At 43.9% G+C, this 27596-nt stretch overlaps 1 protein-coding gene across 1 annotated transcript in view; it reads right to left on the bottom strand.

The window, feature by feature from the left end:
* Window positions 1–15818, bottom strand: part of GDPD1 (glycerophosphodiester phosphodiesterase domain containing 1) — a 59528-nt gene extending 43710 nt beyond the window's left edge. Inside the window, exon 1 of the mRNA XM_069944447.1 lies at window positions 15207–15818. Coding sequence (XP_069800548.1) covers window positions 15207–15342 — 136 coding nt within the window. The 5' untranslated portion in view covers window positions 15343–15818. The remainder of the gene's footprint in view (window positions 1–15206) is intronic.
* Window positions 15819–27596: the final 11778 nt, after the last annotated feature.

Below are 27596 nucleotides of genomic sequence, written 5' to 3'. Positions count from 1 at the left end.
CTGCAATGACATTGAGAAAATCAATCAAAAGGTAACGAGACATAACTCCAACTTAACACATCACGAGAAATTGGCGCTCAAGACATTGACTGATAACAATAATATCGTTATAAAACCTTCGGACAAGGGAGGCAATCTTGTCATTATGGACACCCCTGATTACAAAAATATGTGCCTAAGACTACTAAAAGATAGCAACACATATGAAATGTTGAAACAAGACCCTACTAAAATCTACCAGTTGGAACTGAGAGAAATATTACTGGAATCAAAAAGCCAAGGACTAATTACCAATGCAGAATTCAAAGCAATGTATAATCCCACTCCCACCATCGCAACCTTCTATTCGCTTCCGAAGATACATAAACAAAAAAAACCCATCCCAGGACGTCTCATAGTCTCTGGCAACGGAAATCTGACAGAAACAGTTAGCCAATACATCTTTTAAGTACTCTTTCCATTCGTAGAGACCCTAACGTCTTTTCTCAAGGATACCACTTCCACAGTCACCAAATTACAGGATATCACGGTCACACATAAAGTGAAATTAGCAAGCCTTGATGTAGAGGCACTCTATATCAGCATAAAGCATGAATGTGGCCTACAGGCTATCCAACATTTCCTGTCATCTCGAGGGAATTCATTCACTCCCCACAATCAATTTGTTCTCAAACTTCTGCAATTTCTATTAACACATAATTACTTTACATTCAATAAACAGTTCTATCTTCAGAAAAAGGAAACGGCGATGGGCACAAGTTGTGCCCCTACATATGCGAATTTGTACCTGGGGTGGTGGGAGGCCACCCACGTCTTCTCGGAGGAAATGCAAACACACACGGATCATATCATCTTCTGGGGACGTTACATCGATGACATCCTGATTCTTTGGGATGGAGATGTAACGTCCTTTCAGACTTTTGTCCAGGTTCTCAATACCAACAATATCAACTTGTTACTTACCAGCGAAATCCATGAAGACAAGATCAATTTTCTTGACCTTACAATCGGCATCGACTCCGAAGGAAACGTCACCACAGACAAATACAGGAAACCTACGGCTACCACCAGTTTTCTCAACTGGAGAAGTTTTCATCCGGCTCCTCTGAAACGTGGCATTCCAGTGGGGCAGTATCTTCGGGCCCGAAGAAACTGCTCTACTGAAGTTACTTTCTTAAAAGAGTGTGATACACTATATAAGAAGTTTCGCAGTCGCGGCTATCCCAAAAAGATCCTCCACCGTGCCTTTTATAGGGCACAACACACCAGCAGAGAGTAACTACTGAACCGTCAAATAACCAAGCCCCCCAAAAAAACGATCAAATGTATCGGAACTTTCGATGTTGCGCACCATGAGATCCCACAAATTCTTAACCAATTCTGGCCCATACTTCAGGCCGATCCTGATCTTAGAGACGTCATCACACAAATACCATCGATAACTTATCGACGAGGGAAAAATCTGAGGGATGAACTTGTACACAGCCATTTTGTGGATGTCGAAAAAGAACCACCCACCACGTGGTTGAAATCCAACATTAAAGGCTCATATCCTTGCGGTACATGTACGTATTGTAAATACATCCCGAAAATGAAATCTTTCCTCAACCCCATAGACAATCACCAGTACCACATCAAAGAATTCATTAGCTGTCAGACTCAGGGAATCGTCTATGCAGCCCAATGCCCCTGTGGGCTACTCTATATTAGCAAGACGTTACAACAATTCAAAAACAGAATTGCCTCACATTTGAGCAACATACGTACAAAAACCGACACCAGCATAGCTCGGCATATAAATACTGCACATGGCGGCAACCCCAAAGGATTGATATTCTGGGGGATCCACAAGGTCCAATTAGGACCCAGAAGAGGAAACTTGGATCTGAAATTATTACAAGCAGAGGCTAAATGGATCCATAGGATAAAAACACTGTCAACAAAAGGCCTTAATGAAGGGTTCACCTATACTCCGTTCCTGTGAATTCATGTCATTAAGCGAGTTACTGTATATTGGTCTATTTTAGGTCTATCAGTTTTTTATGATTAACTGTCATTTCCAATCTATTCTCTGACCACAGCGACGACATGGGATCAACAGATACTAGAACACTTTTTCTAACAAACACTCCTAATTCACTGTGACCCTAAGCGTAGTGGCATAATTAATATATACATATACGCTGCAGATTTAAAAGGAGAGCTCTGAGTACAAGTCCCCACTCAAGCGCAATGACAACTCACCAGACTGGCAAATTCCAAGTACGCTGTCATGCGCCGTTCTCATGAAAGCATGTACATCTGAGACTAAGTGCCGACACATGCGCCCTATCAAGTTCTGGCTGCCCGGTCAAAACCTAAGTGCCAGCATATGCGCACTGGACCCCTCTGAACACCATTCATTTTCAAAGTATCAATTCATGCGCATTACAACACTTCTTAGTCCTAATGTCGAAGTCCATTGCCATGCGCAGGATGACGCCTTGTGCACCAACGACAGCTGGGTGGTCCAAGCGCGCTTTTACAAATTCAAAGAAAGTGATGTCCTCCAATCAGCTACGTTCTTTCCTCCCATGCCCTCCAAGCCTCGATCGGAATGACAGTTCCAATAGGTTTAACTGAGATGACCAGGGATGTAGCCGCAGTGAAGAAAGTATATAAACTGCGATTAGCTCCTCCCCTCCCTAATGCCACTTTGAAAACGCCAGCGCGGCTGGCGAAACTAGTCAGGTCATTGGCATCGACGTTTTACTATAATAGATGCACTGAACAAATGGTCTATTTTCACATGTTATACAAACAGCGAGAGCTGTAAGGAGTGTAGCCGATTTGATGGGTTTGATCACTATTATCACAAAGCAGTAGCCTGTGATTCAAATAGTTAAACCTACACAACCCTGTATAATCATCAGCCTCTGTACATTGCTGGGCAGGCTGCACGCTGCCAGCGAGTATCAGGCTTGATTACAGGATCCGATCCTAATAGGTGCTGATACCAAGAAATGGACACACTGACCATTCACCCCTAACGGCGAGGCTCATATATTGCAAATACACAGCGGCTTGCTGGAGTATCGATCTAAAGTAGCCCTTTGCCGTAACAGTGTATCCAATGCACCCTGCGCCGTGTTGAGCAACATTGTCAACAAGCGCTAGATCGGCCTGCATGCATCTCTTTTGCGATATGCATCCAATGTGGATGAATTCATGATACTTCTTTAGTAGGTATACATCGCTGTCTATCGATCTCACCGAAGAGTACTACAACTCACATACAAGTGAATACACACTAATTACTGACAGTAATCGGTGATTGATATCGGACGCAATTGTCACCACACACTACTATTAATGATTCATATCCTGAGCCAGTAACTACTAACTATTGTTGCAAAAAGCATTGAATCAATATTACTGACAGTTGCCTTATCAGCCGGCGATTTCTGCAACTGTATTATACTGACTATTTTACACAGTGGCAATCCAGGCATGATATGACTGGCAAGTAGAAAGCAAACACAACCTCCTGCCAATAATTGCCAAGGGGTAATATACCCCCAGCCACTGGACTGTGGATATATATATCCAACCATAAGGGTGACTACACTTGATCATTTGTTAAGACTAGTTCAGTTGCACTATTATTTTTAACACTAGCACTGTATATACACTTTACACTCATTTTTTCCTTAATAAGTTCATGAAATAAGAGTTAAGTTTTAACCATTGGGATAACAAGTAATCTTTTGCTTTGCAAAAACACCGATCCGTTTAATCATTACTTCCCAATAGGTATAGGATCTCCCATTCTAGGCATGTTAATTCCTTTCCGGAAATGCTTTGGATTTTCTTGCACAAGGTGAACACTGCGGCACTACCACATAAAAGAGTTTATGGGGTAACAGAAGATCCTGAGTAGAAATTATGGAATCGCCTGAAGAGCAAATAGATCGAAGTCCAATATGCCTGATTCTTCTCCCCCCTGACACCTGCCCTCAGAGAAGTGTTAGGAGGCCACCATGTACATTAGATGATTGGCTGGTATGACCCCAATTGGTCGGTTCAGACAACATTTTTCTAATGTGATTGTCCGACTTTATATTGGGACTGTATAAATGGATGTAGAGGTGATACTATAAATTCATGACAGAGAAAAAAGCCATTGTTCCCACGCTCCAGAGATGTTCCAAAAACACCTTTTGTTACTGCGTTTTGTGTTTAAACATTCTGCATTGTGAAATACAGGGTGAACTACAGAGTGTTATTACCTACAGGCTACAAAACATCTATATAGAAGAGTTACGGAGCTACCTGATACAGTTTTATGACTCATAGACATATCATGCACATAGACATACAGCTGGTGTGTATGGAGCCATAATAGGGATACCACAAAGGTGCATGGGGCAAATACATACACAGGCATGAGTAGGATTTTTTTTATTGGATTTCATATAAATCACTGGTTTTAGGGAAGGCATAGGGTATGACAGAGCAACTCATCAGACTTAACTTTACAGTCAATCTTTAGGCTACGTTCACACGTAGCAAAACTAGAGTAATGCCGGTAGCCTCCCTCTCATAATGGGAGTCTATGGGAGGCGCACGCTGCTGTTCTCACCATGCTGAAGAATTAACAAAACTCTTTTTTTCTTCAGTCTAAAGCCCCTGCTGCAGCCGCGGCTGCTGCAGGAGCTTTAAAGTGAATGTACCACCAGGCCCAGGCTGAAGCACTGGAGGCGGGAAGACCCACCCAAAATGGGAGGAACCCCCCGCCCCTCTATGACACTGCTCCATTAGAATCAATGGAGCTGCGTCATAAAGGGGCGGGGGTTTCCTCCCACTGGGTGTGGGTCAGCCCGCCTCCAGTGCTTCAGCCCAGGCCTGGTGGTACATTCACTTTAAACAGCGCTCCCAGGAACAATATCAGCCCAATTGGGCTGATTGGTTCCCTTTAAACCCAGCATGTAGCTTGATCAATAATTGTTTGATGATAAAGTAGAGAAATGAAGAATTTTATGAAAAGCATTGCTCATTCTGTACCATCTAGTCAAAATCATGACAATGCGTTAAGCTAATGGCCTGGGGACTTCTTCAGGAGTCGGCACAATCAGCCTGTGAATATAAGTCTCTGGTGAACTGTCGAATGACTTGGGTCCGCAGGGCTTTATTGCGTATGTACTTATGTGCATGTCATACCTCTTTCTGAATACATACACAAACAAATTCTTACAATGCCCAGGAAGGGGGGGGTGGGGGTGGAAAAGACACAGTTGTAACCAAGAATTTATGACACTCTATAGGAAAATCCACATGATAACATCATGTATATTTTGACATTATAAGCTATATACATACATAAAGCTCCATTGATAAGTACAGCTACAATCACAGTTAATGGCTCCACCGTTCCCTAATCTGTCACACTGGGATATGCTTTAATTTTGCCAAAATAAGACCAAGGACCATAGTCATCAAAAAAATAAATAGATGATATGATAGGCCAAATTAGGCTGATCATTTGCCACTTACCACCAGTCCCCACTCTATTTTCTAACTGATTCCACTGATTGTCCAGTTTTAGTTTGGCATCTTGCCAGTAAGAACATTCAATCCCATGGACTATTGATCAGCCAAACAAAAATGTTCTGTGATCATAGAAAAGTTTAATGGACATAATCAATCGTGGAGTCATTGTTTGTGTGGCCTAGTAAAGGGGTTATCTAGCATCAGAAAATGCCACTTTCTTCCAGAGACAGCACAACTCTTGTCTCCAGTTTGGGTGGAGTTTGCAACTCAATTCCAATTAAGTGAATTGAGCTTAATTGCAAACCACACCTGAACTTTAACTTCATCATAATCACCTGCACATTCCCAAATACACAGGAAGATGTGTGGGCAGATAAGGATCATTTATCTTTGTATTTGTCAGGTCCTGGTATCAGAAAAATTTGATGGTTACACTTATAAAAAAAGTCAATGGAAAATCTACATGTATTATAAACAAATGAATATTCTGAATGGAAATTAGGCTCTACTGATGATGTAATGCTATGTAACCAAAGATATAATATCAGAGCAAAAACAACGCTGACACCATAGAAGACTGAATTATTTAGCACCCTGCTCCACCAGACAGGAGATGTTTTAGTGACATCATCAATAATTTGGATGTAAAGGGAAGACAAGTACGCAACATGAACCTTTCAGCCATAGAGACACCAGGCATCAAATGCCATGGCTTGCGTGTCTTCTTACGCAAAGGACCAAATTACTTCTCCTCGGCAAGGTGAAGAGCTACAAATAATTAATCACTGTGTCCGAGCAGGTCAAGGCCAAGTATATACTAAAAACTAGAACAATATATCCCCCCTCTCCGATCCCATGTTCCTAACGTAAGTCAATAACACTAAAGTAAATCTTGAAGTTTCCAAATTTGAACTTTCAAGACCTTTAAAGGCTATGAACACCATTGCCATGAATTTTTTTATTCATGTATTTCCTGAATGTAAAATTAAGCAACTTTCTAACTATCAGACGCTGGCTGGTTACAGATAGCAGCACTGGGTTGTCGGCACTAGTTCTAAGTGTGCACTGAGCGGAGAGCATACATGCAGAGAAGCATGTACAGACTATGACAGAGGTAAATCACATGAGCTGTGGTTATGCATAGACAGAAGGGACAGCTTCCAGGGCAAACTCTTAAAGGGAATCAGTCAGCTGTAATTCATGTTCCAAATTGCTGACACTGTTAAAAAGCTGTTGGGACTAGAAGACACATGGTACCTTTTTATATCCAGTTATTCTTCCCCACTATAGAGAACTGTTTTTAACCTCTAGTACAAACAGTCGTAGAGGCTTTTCCAAACTCCTGACTAGCTGCAAGCAGAAATGTCTTGTCTCTCCTCTCACTGCTTGATTGACACCTGTAAGCTGAGGTACTGGGGGGGGGGGAGAGAGGTGTTACAGCTTGCTGCACCGGTTTGGTGTACTGGGGGTGGGACTACCGAGAGACATCACTGCAGAGTGCCGCCACTGGCAGATGAGATCAGCAGTCCCACCCCCAGTGCACCAAGCCACCTAATTTGTACATTGAATAAATTGGAGATTTACCTATTGTCATACCAAAATGTCATTAAGGATCAAAGTATGAAATGTACCCTCATTCTCAGCATCCCCAGTCCTATAGGAACATAACAGCAGTATCTTCTAACCTGCTGTTATGTTCCCTTTAAACCTACTTTAATAGAGAGGAGTTTTAATAGCCATGCAGAAGCCGCCCCTAGAGTACTTTGTGCTACATCTGTAGGCCTGATCTCTAGCTAGCTGTGCATCATCTGTGTAAACAAGGAGGGTGAGATAACTATTTAAAATTTGCTATCCATCTCCGCAGTACAATTCATAAGACACCTAAATGGTCTCAGAAGAGGCAAAGTATTAGGGGGATGGGCCAATGCTGATCTTATGCTCACCCTATGCAAACCTCAATCCCAGTGTATCTGCAAAGTAAATTTTCACTATGCTCAATTGAAATGGTATAATGTCAGCATAGATAAGAGGGTGGGATGGAAAGGTGTAGGGCATAATGGGCACCAACACAACTAGAAATAAGATTTATATTTTTATAAGTACATAATCAGTCCTATAAATTCACCATTCAGTTTATTACAGGGCACTATAAAATATCTTGTTTTTATTTTTTTGAGATTGCTAGGTTCAAGGGCTAGGCGGACATGAACCTCTATCATCATTCTGAGAGGTAGTAATATTCCCACATGTTCAAAGGTACAAAGCAGTGTACAGAAGGTTTCTGAGTCCAAATAAATAAGTAGAACACAATGCAATGAGTGCTTAAGAAAACCTTTTAAGATATAAGGAATATGGAAAAAAAACAAGCTCTCAAGTTGACCTAGTGGAAACCACAATTCAACTAATCAATTTATGTCTGCAACAGCCACCTCTACAAATGTATGCTCCAATGCAGAAACAGTCTTGGGCTATGTTCACGTGCTGTTAAATAACAGCCGCAATTATAATTTTAAATGATTTTAAAATGTACCAATGGCATTCATTGCAATGACGCCCGCCAAAGTATGGTAAACAGCTGTTATTTGATACTTAAAATAAAGGCCGTTCAAAATCATTGTGTGAACACAGCCTTGATCTGACATTTATATCAATAACCAATAACATATTTGCGCAAACAACCTTAAAGGAGTTATCCAGCGCTACAAAAAACATGGCCACTTTCCTCCAGAGACAGCCCCACTCGTCTCCAGCTTGGGTAGGGTTTTGCTGCTAAGTTCCATTGAAGCGAATGGAGCCTAATTGCAAACTGCACCTGAACTGGAGACAAGAGTCGTGTTGTCTCTGAAAGAAAGTGGCCATGTTTTTGTAGCACTGGATAACCCCTTTAACCAATTTATTTCCACAGTAACTACTGCCAGCAATTTTTTTTAATGGTAATTCAGCACTTATGCATACTCCACCAAGTGCTATACATTAGCACCTTGTGCCACTCAACTATAAGCGTCAATGGATGGCATCCAAATTCTGTATGATCCTATCCTGCCTTCATATACCCAATTTATTGTAATAATGAGTACTGTAAAGTGGTCAAACTGGTTTTCCCAGGCAGACAAAAAGGACGTATCTAATGAAAGCCTGTCCTGTAGAGACACAAAGGGTTTAGTATAATCTCTGTATTTATTATCCTCACTGAACATTTGCCTTTGTGGCACAAGCGGAGGCACGGACATCACCCTCTCCTATTTCATAGCCAAGCAATGTACCTTCTCCACACGTCTGCTGATCTGCTAATCAAGACTACACCGAGAGAAAGCTGCAGACTGCAATGCAGTCATTTTCCTACAATCACTGCAATTTTCAATGTATGAAACCAGAAGGCAAACAAAGAAGGTGAGCTTGGTAATAGGAAGCCTTGTGTGGCGAAACTGGAGAGTAAGGATATACACGGGCATGGACCATTTGCTAGTTCCAATAAAACCCTGATGTGAACTGGAAGCGCGACAATTTACTCCGCTATTTCTCAAGGGTAACTAGGACATCTGTAAGACATCAAGCTTGGTACGGATATAAGATCAAATCAGTATCTTATATCTACTTGAACAGTAATATCGACTTGAACAGTAATTGCTTTTAAAAAAAGACAAAAAGAAGGCTTTGGTTGTATAGTGATTCTGACCATGTTACATGATGGATTTCTTATCAGCTATGTCAGGTAGAAAAAAACTAGGGAACCATATTATCTTCACCTTTACAACTAGCATTGTTCCCTATTATAACAACCCCAAAACAATGGAGTGCAAATGTATTACATATAGGGGTCAGGTCCCCTAGAGCTTTTTGTTCTGGCTTATAGTGGGGAAGACCACCCTGTATTATGTCCATGTACTATAACAGGTCAAATAGAAGGTCCACCATAAGTGGACACAGTAGAAAGCTCAGACCCACATCTAGTTCTGGACAATTTTAGCTGCAGTAGAGAATACTACATTAAGGCTATGTTCACACACTGTAAAATAATATCAAAGTACGGCCATAATTTAAGTGAAAATAAAATATATGAAAAGATGAAAAAAAGAGCCGTATTTTGCGAAAGCAGGTCATAATAAATAAACATGTTCATTATTTAGACGTCATAATCACGTACAGACGTTATTCTATACCAGACCCGGGCGTTGTACGGCCTGCGGGCCCCATCCAGCTGCTAACTAATCCTGACCGGCCCATGTGTCCCCTCAGTGATGGCAGAGGGATGCTCAGTGTCCCTCCAGTGCCCTGTGTCCCTTAGTGTCCCTCTGCCATCATCCTCTCCAGCAGCCACAGCCCACACAGCTCTGGGAGTCGGGTCGTGACATCACCATTATATCCAGGAAGTGAAGCCTTGATGCAGTAGTAAGTGCTGGGGAAAAAGCACTTTATAAGCATTTCCTGTAATAAGTGTATATTGGGGATTTGTATAACTTTTGGGGGGCAATACAATACTTTAATAAAAAAAAAAAAATTGCCGGACTTCTCTTTTATCATAGAAAATATGGTTACTGTTTGGGTGTCTGTGAATGTGTTTAGCAATCTAAAGATTTCAGATCTATTGGGAAGCTGGATAGGATAACTGAGGCAGTGCGACTGGCAACTACTGCACATTTTCACAGCACTCATTTATATACATAAAGCCCAGTGTTCCCTTGGTATTCATATAAGACAACCTAATATCCTGTACTTCTAACAGCTGTCCATGCAAAAGAATACAAGAGTTATCATCGGGCAGCTGTATCCACTACGCTCCCAGCTGGCGGCAACAATTCATCAACATCAAAAGAAGTCTAAACATGGTATCATAGGCTTTATATGTAAGCAAAGATGCAGTCAGGAATCTCCATAGAAAATAAGAATATACAAAAACATACTCCCAAAATCACACCAGAGGAATCTGACTCATTCCTTCCTCCTCCATAAGGAAAAACATTTACTATTTGCTGTGATGCTCAGTGATGATTTGTCTCAATGGAGAAGCATTGCTCCTAGGGAAGTACGTGGAGCCTCATAGATGCAGCATACACCTTAAAGTACCTGATAATGAGGCCTACTCCATACAGCTAACTCACAGTATATGTACAGCTAAAGCCTAGCAGCCTATCCCTGACATACAGAACACTCATTTAACTGTTGTTATGCAATTATTTTATTAACAGGGCTCAGATGACCTGATACATAAGTACTGAACTGCTTGAACATTCACCAATAGACACCACAATTATTCAGACAACATTTCCACAAAGTAAAAATAACTGCATAGTTTTGTTAATCTCTGTAAAGGCTACAGGAAGTTCAAGTTCATTATCAAAGTATCTTTATTTAGAGTATATTTACACTATACCGTAAAACTGAGAGCAAGCCCTTACAGCATTATCAGAGGGTCTGAGTAAAGTGCCACCTATAAACAACAACCCAAACAAAATATCCCACATAAACAGTTCCTCTTCGGGGGTCCAAATAAACAACAATGTCTCACATAATCAATTATACCAGCAAAGTGCTGATACTTGGCAGTGACACCAAAGGGCAGTCTTACAATGATTAATAAACTTCTGGCTGCCTGAAGCTGCCACTAGAGGGAGCTCAATGCACACATATTTATACAGTTGCCATCATAGTGAATGTATAAAGAAAGCATCAACCTAACATTGCGTTAAGAGCATGGGGGTCTCCTCCTATTTTGGAGACTACTGAATGATATAGGAGTAGGTGGTATACTTGACTATTAATAGTCACAACCCACACATAGACATCAAAATAAAATGCACTAAGCATACAAGTGTGGATGTGAAAATTCAGAATCTGGGTAATGTAACAATCTCCTAATATAAATCTAATGTGTTTCATGATATATTGTTATATAAGGTACATAGGACAATATGACGTCATAAAAAAGACACATGACTATAGTAAGGTATATTACTACAGGAAATATCCAGAATATTTTTTACTCACTATGATCTCTGTGAATAAACAAATACTGACAATCTAGGCTTCCTTCACAGGACCTTAAAGCGGTTATCCAACAGATTTTTTTTTTGTTTTAAATCAAATGGTTTCAGAAAGTTATATAGATTTGTAATTTACTTCTATTTAAAATGTAAGTATGCTTGAATAAAAATGGAATGCCTGGCATGATGTCACAAGCATGTCCCAACCCCTTGAACCCTCAAGACTGACAATATGCAAATAAGGTCCACATATGGGTGCAATGTCTATGCCGTTCGCAAATTTTTAAGGACCCATTGACTTCTATGAGTCCATTCTGCAAATATAAAATGTATAAGGGCCCGTTCACACGGAGTAAAGTTGGCGGAATTCCGCCACAGAACTCTCCGCCGCGGAATTCCAACAGTTTTGCTCCATGTGAACTGGCCCTAAGTGTATGTCCTATTTTTAAGCAAGCAGGCTCTCAGCAAATATACAGGCTGGGAAAAAAAAAAGTTGTGCACAGTGTCACATAGAAGTCAATAGGTTCTATACTGTCAGTAAATACAACAGTATACAGTATATACAGTGCTATGACGGAGGCCTAAAGATGGCTAAGCACTTCTTATTCCTATTGTTTGGATATACAGCCAGGACTGTTGTAGTCGAGATCATGCAGAATGTCATAAGGAAGCAATGTGGTGCCATGCACCTGACAAGCACAGGAATGATAATATACACTGTCTGGAATACTGGATGCTGGCTATTGTACATAAGACTTGTATAAGATCAAACAAAACATTCACAGCTACTTTAAAATGTCAAGGGCATCCACAGTCCACTGCCGCCATATTTGTCTATCTATAGTTGTTATACAGTTACTGTACCTTCTGTGCAAAGGGAAATCTATAAGGGGAAAAGATCTAAGTATACAACTTTTAACCACCCTGACATTGGCCAGTGCAGTGAGCCCGTACAGTGGCAGAGCCGTATTCCAGAGCTGGAGACACTTCATGGGCCGCCATATGGCGCTTCTGTAATATAGCACGCAATTAAACATGCCCGGATTTTTTTCCCTGTCCTCATGAGAATCCCAACCTAATTTCCCAGTATTAGACTCACAGTCAGATTTCTTAGAAAGGCAATTAACCTATCTGTATATTTTTAGAGTACATAGAGAAATAGGAGTAGAGAAACAGTAAAATGCTAGGGGGACGTGCTAACTCCACGGCACTAGTGCTCCAGGGACCAGTCCCATATACACACACACATATATATATATATATATATATATATATATATATATATATACAGTGGTACCTTGGTTTAAGAGTAACTTGGTTTAAGAGCGTTTTGGTTTATGAGCTCACAGTTTTTGAAAATTGTGACTTGGTTTAAGAGCATTGCTTTGGTTTAAGAGCTCCCTGTACTGGGTGGGATGGTGAGTGGGGGAGGGGCATTGTTTGCATAGCGGGGTCTACAGCACTGTACTCTGACCCAGGAAGTCTCCCTCACCTTCCAAACTATAGCAGATCTACTTCAGGCTGGGGCTTACATCAGGGGACAGGACTGTGGAGGTAATCTCTCCATAGCTGTAACCCCTCTCTCCCCGGACAGAGAGTGCTGCATGTATGTGCCCACATCTGCCCCGCTCATTCCTTCCTGCTCCCTGCAGTCTCTGTCCGCCCTTGTGTTTCCCATCCTCTCCATTACTGGACAGTAACTTATAATATCACATATTCAGCTGTTTCTGAATGTTTGTTTAATCTGTTTTACATGTTATTCAGAATAATAAATTACTTTTGGGGTGTGGAACCAATTGTCTGCATTTCTATGATTTCTTGTGGGACAATTTGCTTCGGTTTAAGAGTGGATTTGGATTACAAGCACGGTCCCAGAAACCAAGGCACCACTGTGTGTGTATATATATATATATATATATATATATATATATATATATATATATATATATATGCCACTATGTAGGATTCTTATAAGCACAGAATATTGTAAATGACAATTCTTGTGATCTACGTTTATAATTTTGACCAACCTGATAAAAGTGGAATCACAATCCCATGTGGCTGGCTGTATGTGTGCAGCCATATTATGTTTGGCATATCCTTTATACTCTACCTTGCAGCTGTGCTTAATATCATTCAGTCTTGGCGAAAAGCACAATGCAGCTGCCATTATAATGAATAAGGAGATCAAGTGTATAAATGACAAATGGACGCTATGGTCTCCTGGCTATGGCAGGACAGCAGGTGTCCACATTTAGACATATACAATATGAATGGCGAAACGCCATAATGTAAGCAACCCTCCTGACGTAAGAGGTATCATCTTACATGGTACCTGCACACTGACATTGTAGGAAATAATACAGCAGCACATGCGGTGCACAGATACACTACAAGAAATAGCACCCCCATGTACTGCAGCAATGAGTACTGCACCCCCATGTACTGCAGCAATGAGCCATAGGCCACATGAGGTAGCACTACAGTTATGGTATGGCTGTATGGCAGCACATTAGGCTTCACATGGCGTTCAGGCTGTATGCATTGGGATACTGGAATAAAATGTATACTGACATATATGGCGGTAAAAGAACATGGACAAGTAGTGGCCACATGTGGCCTATGAATGTACACACTGGCAAAAGAGAAAGACTGAAATGTCTGTAACCTTGGCTCTCCAGCTGTTGCAGAACTACAACTCCCATCATGCCTGGACAGCCAAAGCTATAGCTTTGGCTGTCCAGGCATGATGGGAGTTGTAGTTCTGCAACAACTGGAGAGCCAAGGTTCCCTACCCCTGCTGTAGTCACCAGCTAATCATGGGAGCATCCAGCCTTGGGAGACGTCTCCTCTAGAAAAAAGTTTTCTAATGAAAAATAAAATAATGACCTGTGTAAAAACACTGCATAGCATGATAGATACTGCAAGAATCTATAAGAAAACCACCATATGCCTCCATATACAGGTAGAGTAGGAACCTACAGGCTTGACAGGTCCCTTAGTATCGTACCTCAGAGCCTTAATAAGTATACAGATGTGATGTCATGATTTCTGTTGGGGTATATAGAATGGGCTCCATGCACTGAGCTTGGGCAGCAAGAAGAGCTGCAGTGTACAGCATGGTGGAGATGGCATGTTATTCGTAAACTATCTCTGGCCAAATATGAAACAGATAAAGCCGCTTCCCACTGGGTACACTGGTTTGTTTGTACTTGTTATTGCTATTATTATCAAAGTTTGTACATAAAGGCTACATAAGGCATCATAGTCTGTCATATGTAATCCACAATGAGCCCAAGACTGCTGGATCAGCCATCTGGGATGGGGGAGGGGGGGGTGACATCCTATAAATTAATATTTCCATTCATTAGTGGCTGTAATCCTATCTATAGGGAGTGAAGTTTGCCCAGCAGTGCTGTTGTGTAGGGGGCACTGTTATTGTGCTGTGCAGATGGCACAATACATAGTGGTTTATTGTTTAGATACATGTGATACATTAGGACTGATATTTAGTTCTAAACAAATTCAAGGTCATATGAGAGAAGTGTGTGGATGAGAAGATGCTTCCCTCCTCTAGCAGGACACCTCTCAGTGAGCAGGACACCTCTCAGTGTCAGCACATTGACCCTCTGACAGTTCTGCTGGGCACTAATAGGGAGAATGTGGAGGAGTGATGCTGAGCATGCTGATCCTTACCTCCCCGGTGGGAGATGTGTCTGCAGCGGAACTTCTGCTGTTTCTTCTTATGGATGAGGTTGGGGAATCTCAGGAGCAGGGCTGATGTGACCAGGTAGCCCCCCAGGGTGGTCAGTAGGTAGAAGGCAGCTGACATCTTGCTGCCTGCTGTGTACGACCCGATCGCCTTCTGTCTATGGAGAAGCTATGGTAGTATAGCAGAGCTGTTAGTGTCCTGGTAGTTGGTGCTGGTCAGTCAGCTCCCATAGCAGACTGCTATGTGATCTGTCTTGCTGCAGATCCCGCTGGTGATCACAGAGGTATCTCCTCCCAGTGATCTGCTGCTCTGAGCGCAGAGACAGCAAAGCAGAAGCGACTCATAAGAAAGGCTGAGCCGCTATCCTTAACCTGGCAATGCCAGGAGGAGGGTCCGCCCTATGGCAGATCTGGTGCTGACCTACAATATCCAATGAAAGGTCACAAGTCTTCTCCGGTGCACAGGGAGCGTGTCGGCTGCTATCATCAGCATGCAGTGAGTGTCTGTGCTCTGCCCGGCAGGCTGGGTGCACTGCAGTAGCTTCCTCTCCTCCTAGCCGGTTTATCTCCACTTGTCACTGACGGATTACAGCGCAGGCGCACTCCCGCCTCGACAACAAAGATCTGGAGTACGCATGCGCAATCCTATGGTCCGTCTCAAGTTTACCAGACGGAGCCGCTATGCAGAGATAAGATAGCTGCTGTATAAACATGTCTCCTCTTCCGCTCACACAGTCACAGCAGCGGCAGCCGTGTCCTTACACAGCTTATAATCGGTGCTGAGACGGTGTGCTCGGTTGTATCTGTCACACTTCCATACAGCCAGTCATAGTTTACAGAAACAATCCATTTAGATGAATGAAATGCTAGGAGTTGTAGTTCTTCAGCAGCTGGAGAGCACTACAAGCATACCTGTCATTATACAAGTCTCTCCTGGAGTAGTAGATTACCATGGAGACGTCCACGGATGGATGCATGCAGCCATAGTCAGACTCAATAAAGCTGGTGCATGGAACTTACCGGGGTTGGGTGGCATCCATGGGTCCGTAGAGCTGAATACTGACAGGGACACTTTAGGGCTCTCCATTCTAGGAGGGGCGGACATATCACTTGTGCAGCCTGTTCAGCTGCACAGGGGCCCAGGCCAATAGAGGGGCCCACCAGGCTCAGACTCTAACATGTCAGCTCAGCATGGCACATGTCTGTAGTGGGCCCCCCAGGTGGCATCAGCACCCGGGAAGTGCGGGCCCCCTGCTCCTGTGGGGCCCACTTAGTGACTGGATGCTGTGCCCGGCTGCGGCTGGTTCTCCTCTCTCCTCCTGCACCCTGATGCTGACAAACCCTCCCCTCCACTGTCCAGCATACCTTGTGTGAGGAATAGAGGAAAGAGAGCATGTGATGACCAGGACTGGAGGGATCCTGCAGGGTTATGGCAGTGAAGAGGAGCAGCAGCCGCAGCGTGAGTGATTGTTGTCAGTGTGACTGTCAGGCTGCTGGAAGTTGTAAGATAAAGGGTGGACTGTGTATCCCACCTGTGCCCCAACAATGATAAGGGCCCATGTGTTCTATCCCCTATTACTGCTGTTTTGAGGTCACGTCCACACTATAAACTATAAACTATATATTCTGAACTCCCACACAGCATCCAGTGTACAATGCACCCAGGACCCTCAAAGTACAACACTACAACTCTCAACATTTACTGCAGCCCTCAGAACAGTGGGGTCACTAGGCATAATCATTGAATTCTGCCTAGCCCCGTAAGTTATTTGCTGCTGCTAGTGTCGAATTAGTACCATCAGCAGCCGCAGCCTCTGCCCTCTGGTCTGACCCGCGCCTTGGATTGGCTGCGCTGGTACCTCTCGGACGCAGCTTTAGTGACGTCATCAGTCACTCGTGCATCATTGGATGGGTGTGCCGTGGCCGACCGCAGTGGCCCCACGCTCCTGCCCAGACTCTGTCCAGCCACTGACAGATGCCCCAGGAAGTCACCCAGCAAGAAAGGGGGGGGGGGGGGGGGTGTCAGGTGGTGCAGTATGTGTGTGTGTAGGGGGGTCGGGTGAGATGGAGTGTGATGGGAGGGGGGGGTAATATGTATCAATGTGTGTGTGAAGGGGGGGTAGTCAGGTGGTGTAGTATGTGTGTGGAGAGGGTCAGGTGAGGTAGTGTGTGTGTTGGGGGGGTTAAGATGGGAGCCAGGTGGGGTAGTGTGTGTGTGTGTGGAGGGGGTCAGGTGGGGTAGTATGCATGTTTGTCGAGGGAGTATGGTAAGATTGTGTGTTTGTGGGGTAGTGTGTGGGGGATGAGGGTCAGGTATTGTATTGTGTTTGTGTGTGTGTGTTAGGAGGGTCAGATGGGGTAGTGTGGGGGGATGGCAGTCAGGTTAATTGCAGGCAGGAGGGGAACCTAATTACTATGGTGGGTGCAGCAGGGGCATTATTACTATATGGGGGCACAGCAGGGGGCATTATTACTATATGGAGGAGACAGCAGGAGGCATTATTACTATATGGGGGCACAGCAGATGCATTATTACTATATGGGGCACAGCAGGGGTTATTACTATATATGGTGGCACAGCAGGAGGCGTTATTACTATATAGGGGCACAGCAGGGGGCATTATTACTATATAGGGGCACAGCAGGGGACATTATTACTATATGGGGCACAGCAGGGGGATTATTACTATATGGGGGCACAGCAGGGGACATTATTACTATATGGAGGCTACAGCAGGAGACATTATTACTATATGGAGGGCACACTGGGGGCATTATTACTGTATGGAGGGCACACTGGGGGCATTATTACTATATGGAGAGCACACTGGTGGCATTATTACTATATGAAGGGCACACTGGGGGCATTATTACTATATAGAAGGGACAGCAGGAGGCATTATTACTATATGGGTGCAAAGCAGGGGCATTATTACTATATGAGGGTACACAGCAGGGGACATTATTACTATATGGGGGCACAGCAGGAGCATTATTACTATATGGGGCACAGCAGGGGCATTATTACTATATGAGGGTACACAGCAGGGGGACATTTTACAATGTGTGGTAACAGCAGGAGGCATTATTACTATGGGGCACAACACTGGACATTATTACTATATGGGGGAACAGCAGGGGATCCTACATACAGGGGACAACACACTTACCTATCTACTCACTGACACCAAGCAGCGGAATTACTACTGACTAGGAGCCTATAGGAGGGAAAAAATGAAGGAAAAGTGTGGAGCCAGTGGCGTAGCTAAAGGGGTCGCAGCGGTCGCCATGGCGACCGGGCCCCTACGCTAGGGGGGCCCGCACGGCCCCCCTTGCCACTTGTCTCTGAGCCTCCCGAGAAGCTGCGGCCGCGCAGCTTCTCGGGATGCACTGATCGCTTTGATGTTCCACCCGCACAGTGAGCACAGTGAGCGGGCGGAACATTAAAGCGATCAGAATACAGGAGCAGGACCTGTCAGCGTCCTCCTCCTGTATTCCCTCCCATAGGCTGCCGGCACTTCATGCCAGCAGCCTATGGGAGGCCGGGACGTGACCCCTCCGGCAGGCGTGATCATGTGACGTCATCACGCCTGCCGGAAGTCCTGTCCCTGCGGCTCGCAAGATGGAGCTCGAAGAGGAGGAAGAGCTGCTGCCTGCAGCCACACAGCGCGGATTAGGTGAGTAGGATGTTTGTTTTTTTAGGGGCATTATTAGTATATGGGGGCACCTCTGGGGGCATTGTTAGTTCATGGGGGCACCTCTGGGGGCATTATTAGTTCATGGGGGCACCTCTGGGGGCATTATTAGTTTATGGGGGCACCTCTGGGGGCATTATTAGTTCATGGGGCACCTCTGGGGGCATTATTAGTATATGGGGGCACCTCTGGGCGGGGCATTATTAGTTCATGGGGGCACCTCTGGGGGCATTATTTGTTCATGGGGGCGCCTCTGGGGGCATTATTAGCTCATGGGGGCACCTCTGGGGGCATTATTAGTATATGGGGGCACCTCTGGGGGCATTATTAGCTCATGGGGGAATCTCTGGGGGCATTATTAGCTCATGGGGGCACCTCTGGGGGCATTATTAGTATATGGGGGCACCTCTGGGGGCATTATTAGCTCATGGGGGAACCTCTGGGGGCATTATTAGTTCATGGGGGCACCTCTGGGGGCATTATTAGTTCATAGGGGGCACCTCTGGGGGCATTATTAGTTCATGGGGGGCACCTCTGGGGGCATTATTAGTTCATGGGGGCACCTCTGGGGGCATTATTAGTTCATGGGGGCACCTCTGGGGGCATTATTAGTTCATAGGGGGCACCTCTGGGGGCATTATTAGTTCATAGGGGGCACCTCTGGGGGCATTATTAGTTCATGGGGGCATCTCTGGGGGCATTATTAGTTCATGGGGGCACCTCTGGGGGCATTATTAGCTCATGGGGGCATCTCTGGGGGCACCTCTGGGGGTATAATTAGCTCATGGGGGCACAGCAGGGGATCCTACATACTGGGGGCATCCCACATTCCTACTCGCTTTACTGCACATAACACCAAACAGCGCAGTTACTATGGGAGCCTACAGGAGGGAGAAAGGAAAGGAAGTTGCTAGAAATGTGCGGAGCCTAAATTGTTTGTCTCGCAGGTTCTGAAAAGATGAAACATATCTGGAAGGAATCATCATGGAGGTCTGGGCCGGATGGAGAGGTAAAGGGAAAGTGACGCCTCAGATCAAAGAAGACGTCACCTGTGAGTCCCTGTATGACACTTTTCTTATTTTGTAGAACATCATTTAGTAGGGGCGCCCCGAGGTGACAGCTACTACATTATCTGTACTCAGAGATATCACTGTGTTATCTGTGGTGTTACATAGGACTGCAGGTGACTACATTATCTGTACTCAGAGATATCACTGTGTTATCTGTGGTGTTACATAGGACTGCAGGTGACTACTACATTATCTGTACTCAGAGGGATATTACTGTGTTATCTGTGGTGTTACATAGGACTGCAGGTGACTACTACATTATCTGTACTCAGAGATATCACTGTTTTATCTGTGCTGTTACATAGGACTGCAGGTGACTACTACATTATCTGTACTCAGAGATATCACTGTGTTATCTGTGGTGTTACATAGGACTGCAGGTGACAGCTACTACATTATCTGTACTCAGAGGGATATCACTGTGTTATCTGTGGTGTTACATAGGACTGCAGGTGACATCTACTACATGATCTGTACTCAGAGATATCACTGTGTTATCTGTGCTGTTACATAGGACTGCAGGTGAAATCTACTACATTATCTGTACTCAGAGGGATATTACAGTTATCTGTGGTGTTACATAGGACTGCAGGTGATATCAGGTGACTTCTCCAGGTTGCAGAAGTTCAAACTTCATCGTGCCCTGCTGACAGTTTATTATGGGAGTTGTAGTTTTGCAGCATGTGGCTCTTCAGGTTGCAGCACTACAACCCCCATCGTTTCCAACTGGCAGTTTATGATGAGAGTTGTAGTTTTTCAGCTGGAGAGTCAAAGATTGGAATACAATGATTAGACAATGACACAATACAGTCCATTAATTATAGGGGGCAGTAGTGCAGTACATGGTGGTGGAGGCAGTGACAGTGCATTAGAACATGGTGGCACATTAGAGTAATTGGATATAACGTTAGATAGGACTTTGCCTGATCGGGTGAGATGGGGGGGGGGGGGGGGGGCAAGCTAAAATATTGCACCAGGGCCCATCAGCCTTTAGCTACGCCCTGTGTGGAGCCTAAGATGTTTGTCTGGCAGGTTGTGAAGAGATGAATTGCCGCTGGAAGGTGGACGGGCCAGATGGTGGTCTGGGCCAGATGGACAGGAAAAGAGAAAGAGAATGAGAACGTCTCAGATCAAAGAAGATGTCACCTGTGAGTCACTAAATGAGGTTTTCGCATTTTGTAGAATGTTATCTGGTAGGAGTTCCCCGAGGTAGAAAAGGTTGGGAAACACTTGCCTACAGGATAGGAGCTAGGGCAGACCTCCTAGAGGCTGTGTGCACAGGTGGAGCTGTGAAGGAGCTGCATGGGCAGTGGTGTGCACCATTACTTATGACAGTGACCTTGACAGGAGCCAAAGGCGGTTGGTTGCCTGTTTCTGCTTAGTCGCAGTTATTATGAGTGGCGGCAATAGAGCTGGGCTAATAGAGGTTGGGGTTACTAGCTTCTGCACTGGGCTCCTTCGCTTAACCGCTTACGACGGCACTCAGAGGGCCCGTGCCCCGGATGTTTTAGGACCCTAGCAACGCCCCTGCCTCAGGATAAGCTGGGATTTGAATTACAAATGAGTAGACAACTCAAGGGGTTTTCCCTCGGAAACTACAACTCCCAGCATTCTCTGAGAGTTTCATAAGTGTAATGCATTCTGAGAATTGTAGTTATTGTTATTCCAGGAGTTGTGGTCACAGATACATCAGTACAGGATGGGACCAGGTCAACATTTCACTTCTGACGGGTTCTTTATTTGGGTGCCCCCCATGATCAGTTCCACACTGAGGCCTAGAGACTGGAGTACAGTGTGGGCCATGGCATCTGTGATGTAGGGCCCTCCCGAGAAACCAGGACACATGTACCGGAAAGAGATAATCGAACAAAGGAAAATCTTAGGTTCTATAGAACTTGAACCTTGTCGAACCTTCCGCATTTGATGATTCCCGATGCTTTACCGGTCCGTAAATTTTTTTTTGACTATTTATACTAGCTAGTCTTTTGTTAGTTGAGCTGATAAAAGCCACAGGCCGAAACGCTGTGTCCTCCTTTTTTGTACCTGTATGATGTGACACTGCAATAAAAGTACACTAAGAACTTGGCAAGTGTCGGGATTTTCCTTTACTACTTACTTGGACTATTACCTACCACGAGCACCACCTCTACTGTAGAGTGCTGTCTTATCCCTATACTACAGTTCAAGTCATCAGACCCAGAGTCCAGCCAAAACTTGTGGCAGTAATAGAGGTGTGACTACAAATGTGGCTGTATGATGATTTCACACTGTCAGGGATGAGGGGCTTCAGTATAATTTTGGGACACAGAGAAGATAGGTTTAGGGTGTGTTCACACCTACAGGATCTGCAGCAGATTTGATGCTGTGTTCAGTTATTTAAATGAAATCTGCTGCAGAAAATCAGCTGCAGATCCTGTAGGTGTGAACGCACCATTAATGTGAATTCTCATGGATACATGATTTATAAAATGCTTATGTTGTTTATCAGGTTGGGTCACTCTGACCAGTAGTGGATTATAATAGGGGCGATTCGGGCAGCAGCCCGGGGCCCTGAGCTCCTGGGGGCCCATGACCACCCAAAAAGACTTATACTTTCAGTGATGTACAGTCTCCTGGCTACATTTCCGCCATGATTTGCAAAAATAACAGTTTTTTTAATGGCAATTTTGCACAAATCAGGACATCATGACATTATCTATCCTGTACTATGAACGCCAGGCTAGTGCTGCCATAGTTACAGTGGGGTGGGGGGGCCCAGGCTTGGTGAACAGCCCGGGGCCTATGGTAAAGTTAACCCGCCACTCTGACCCATCCTGAGGACACTTATCTATGTTCTGGTCTGCAGAACATTGATAGAGAGCTACAGAGACATAATAATTGGAGATAACTTGACTAAATAAGCAGTAATAAACTGATTAGCGGGGAATTGATCAATACCAACCTTTAACCAACCACATTGGATGTTATTCTTATTAATTTCCCTTATTCTGCAAATAAGTTGTTTAGTCATGTTGATCATATTACGTATGACCGGATACTATCACATGACTTCATCTATAGAAAATACCATACCGGCCGCGTCAGCCCTCACCCACCCCTACAGAGAGCAGCGGCTGGCCAGATAGTGTGAGTGGCGGCGGGGAGTCAGCGGCGCGGGCGGCGGGGAGTCAGTGCGACCATAGTGTTTCAAGCCGGGAGGAGGTGGGTGAGCAGAGGAGGAAGAGGCACTTCTGTGAGCGGCGGCGGAGCGGGCGGCACTTCTGTGAGCGGCAGCGGCGCGGGCGGCAATAAGATAGCACAGGTACTACTCCCCCATTATCTGCAGATAATGGGGGAGTAGTACTTTGTATATGTTCGCAGCACCGAGCAGGGAGGGAGGTAGATGGCACTTCTCTCCCTCCCTGCTCGGTGCCCTGCAAATGTATTTATTGAATACATTTATGGGATACTTTGGGGAGCAAGGACACTTACTCCCCAAAGTATTCCATAAATGTATACAATCGCAAAGTACAGTACATTACATTACATACACACATCCATTGTAATTCCAATGGAGTGTCCAGCAGGGGCGCACTATATATAGAAGTCAATGGTACTCATTGACTTCTATATATAGAGCGCCCCCTGCTGGACACTCCATAGGAATTACACCATTCGTCGTGACGTCACTGGTTCTGAGAGAATTATAACACTTTCTGATACACTAAATTAAGGGAAATAGCAGTATATGAGCATTTCCCATAATTAATGTACATTAGAAAATTGTAAAACTTTCCATAAGTAATAACATATAAAAAAATAAATTTTGGCTGGACTTCTCCTTTAATGTTTGATGAAGTGTACGCCCTGCGAGGGGTATAAAAGAAGATGACTTTGTATCAATAAACATGCTGCTACTCAGATCCATCTCGAGTTGTCTGCATCCTTCTTGGCCGAGTCGCCCCTTTAATCTGGCTACCATCCAATATACCTGAAGGTCTTACCCAAAGACCACCATAACAACACACAGCTTTATTTGGATAAGAACCACTCTAGTTTGTGGAGCAATTTTCTGAACCAAAACCAGATGGGGATTTGTTAAACTGTCAAAGAGGGGGAGTGGTGATTGCTTCTTGCCGCACTTCGGCCCGCCTCACCACTACCTCATCCAAGCTGGTCTTGAATATTTATGGCACCCGTCCCCCGGCCTCCTGGTGACGTCATCTGTAGCTTCTTGGTTTTGTGTACTGCGCACGCTCCCACGGCGTGATTCGCGCATGCGCTGTAGTGCGTGAGAATGGCACAGGCGCACTGAGGGTCAAAGCCTATGCCCTCAATGCTCAAAGCTCAGTGCTGCTCCGACACATGCGCAGTACACTAAACCAGGAAGCTACAGATGACGTCGCCAGGAGGCCGGGGGACGGGTGCCATGAATATTCAAGACAAGCTGGGAGGAGGTAGTGGTGAGGCGGGCCAAAGTGCGGCACGAAGACATCACCATTTCCCCTCTATGACAGTTCTGAAGACAAACTACAGCAGCGGTCTGAAAAAGAAAGGTAACTCACCACACTAACAGACACAGACCTTTCATCACACTGTCAGCACCTCAGAACCAGAATAGGTGTTGACAGATTCCCTTTAAATGAAATTGGAAAATTATGGAAGGACTTCTACTTCTTCCTGCTGGATCCACTCATGGCTTTGGCTCTGAAAGCTGCATAATGAGCTGTGTGAAACCATTCTTAAAGGAGTGTCAGAAGCGAAATGCAGATAGGGATCACTATGATACCAGAAGTCTGGATGATGCAATGGGAAAAAGGATAATGTAATATATGGAGACAAAGGACTGAGGGAAACCCCTATGGGACATAAGATCATAATAAAAGGATACCAATATTTAGGACGTCATGTAAGGCAGGAGCTACCTGCTTTGCATGACATCCCTGGAACATCATTTTATGGCAAGGGGTTGTCCAGTGAAAATCTTTTTCTTTCAAATGAACTGGTTTTAGAAAGTTATATAGATTTGTAATTTATATCTATTTAAAAATTTCAAGTCTTCCCATACTTTTCAGCTGCTGTATGTCATGCAGGAAATGTTTTCTTTTCAGTCTGACACAGTACTCTCTGCTGACATCTGTATCCGAGACAGGAACTGTCCAGGGCAGGATGTTTTCTATGGGGATTAAAGGAGTTGTTCACCATTTTTTTTTCTTTCAAATCAACTGGTGCCATAAAGTGCCAGAGATTTGTAATTCAGTTCTATTAAAAAAATCTTAAGTCTTCCAGTACTTATCAGCTGCTGTGTGTCCTGCAGGAAGCGGTGTATTCTTTCCAGTCTGACACAGTTCTCTCTGTTGCCTCCTCAGTCCATGTCAGGAACTGTCCAGAGCAGCAGCAAATCCCCATAGAAAACCTCTCCTGCTCTCCAGACTGGAAATAATACAACTTCCTGTTAGGCATACAGCAGCTGATAAGTACTGGAAGGCTAGAGATTTTTTAATAGAAGTAAATTACAAATCTCTGGCACTTTATGGCAGCAGTTGATTTGAAAGAAAATTTTTTTGGGGTGTACAACCCCTTTAAAAGAATACACCACTTCCTGCAGGACATTCAGCAGCGATAAGTATGGGAACACTTGTGATTTTTAAATAGAAGTAAATTACAAATTTATATAGTTTTCTGAAACCTGTTGATTTGAAAGAAAAAGATTTTCACTGGACAACCCCTTTAACTGTGATCAGTCACTGCTGAGACCCCCACATATGGAGAATGAGCTGGGAGAAGTCAAAAGTTTATTTATTATGACATCACACAATGAGAAAGCAGAAAACCCAAATATATCAACTAAGCCATGTTCACACCACATTTGGCTTAAAGCGTATCTGTCACAAAAAATGTTTTAAAGAAACCAACAGGGGTGGGTTGTGATCACAAGCAGTTTTGCAATATACTCTTCCCCCATGTACCAGTCTGTCTTTTGCCTTCATGTAATGTTTTCTGATCTTGTATTGTTCCTGCCTGTTGCCTATCTATTGTATAGCGCTCTGGAACTAAGGGCGCTTTATAAATAAATAATAATAATAATAATACTTGCATTTATTTTTAAAGTTTTCTACGTTTAAATCAATGTTATACATATGGCCAAACTGTGGTCCATGCCGATATTTGTGTTTTTTTTCTTTGTTCAAAAAGAGACCAAACATAGGAAGTCCTGGTCCTTTGTGTGCTCACGCAAAGACAGACAACTGTTCATCATGCAGGTTGTATATTAGCTGAGGGTAAGTAACTTGCTAATTATATTATCATCTATGCATGCTTACCAGGACACAATGCTCTTTGTTAGTTAACAAATCAGTCAGTATAACGTCACAGTGACAGAAGAGCTGACCATACAATGTGAGCACCCCCAGAATTCTGTCCTTTTAGCTTGTCAGGTGGTATCTGTCAACATACCTCCGCTTTAAATGTACAGGAAAATGTAGCAGATAGCCCTCACCAATTCAGTAGGCCATGAGGGAAAAAAACATTATATTACATATATTACTGATCTGACACTGAGCCACGTGGCAGTATTGAAAGCAGTGGTCATACCTTACCTGTATGGCACACTGTCCTTAAAATGCCGCCTCATGACCTCCTCTATCTAAAGAGGAGGCTCATTTTGCCAGTGTGTGTGTGTGTGTGTATATATATATATATATATATATATATATATATATATATATATATATATATATATAAAGAAATTCAGAAATTGTCTTTGTGGGTCCATTAGCAGCTCTGCACAGACACTTCCTGAACATCCTGGCACATTCTGCAGTGGTACAGAAATTAAGCTGCTGCATGAGAAAGCCAGACTCTCCAAGGAGAAGACATTGATGGTTCATTAACTTCCCTGCCTTCCCGATTGCAGTATACTTAGTACTCCATATACAGCTCAGCAGAAGACAAAAGGTTTTCTGCCCTGACAATGATTGCCAGGTAGCTAGTAAGTCTTGGCAGATCCAGATCAGATCTATCTTGCTCTTTTAACCTTGGCTGCTGGAAACCTCTTTTCCAGCTGTGTGTGAGCAGGACCGTCCCATAGACTTGACTTACATTATGCAGTCATCTCAGTCACAGAGAGCAAAGACTTCTCATTCTCCTTAACATTCAGACTCCAACAGATAAAAACTTTTGATAGGTCTGTGTTTTTTGTGACAATGCTTATTTAAAGGGGTTACGCAGTGCTACAAAAACATGGCCACTTTCTTCCAGAGACATCACCTATATAAACAATGGATAAAGTGAAAGGGGGGGGAAACTGTTTCGCTTCACCCTCACAAATCCATTTTAGGTCACAGGCAGGGGATGGTATTGCAGTTTCTGCAATTTACCATTATATGGCGGCCATCCACTCAATTTCAACAGTGTGTTAACAGAGCCTTTCTGTGTTTCCAATCCACTCCTGGTTTTGGTTGCAAAATACACAGTACAAAAATACTGTGTGAGAACATAGCCTTAAAGTGACACCCCCTTTTTGCATTATGACTTCTCTAACACGTGTCAAGTGGAATATTTTGCAGTTTTCATACGTTATTTTATATCATACGTTATGGGGCTTGTTCCAGTGATCTTTTATCATCTGC

The sequence above is a fragment of the Dendropsophus ebraccatus genome, chromosome 11 (genome assembly GCF_027789765.1).
Source record: "Dendropsophus ebraccatus isolate aDenEbr1 chromosome 11, aDenEbr1.pat, whole genome shotgun sequence".
Classification (NCBI taxonomy): Eukaryota; Metazoa; Chordata; class Amphibia; order Anura; family Hylidae; genus Dendropsophus; species Dendropsophus ebraccatus.
Note: the sequence above shows the minus strand (reverse complement) of the source record. Positions and strands in the feature narration are given on the sequence as shown.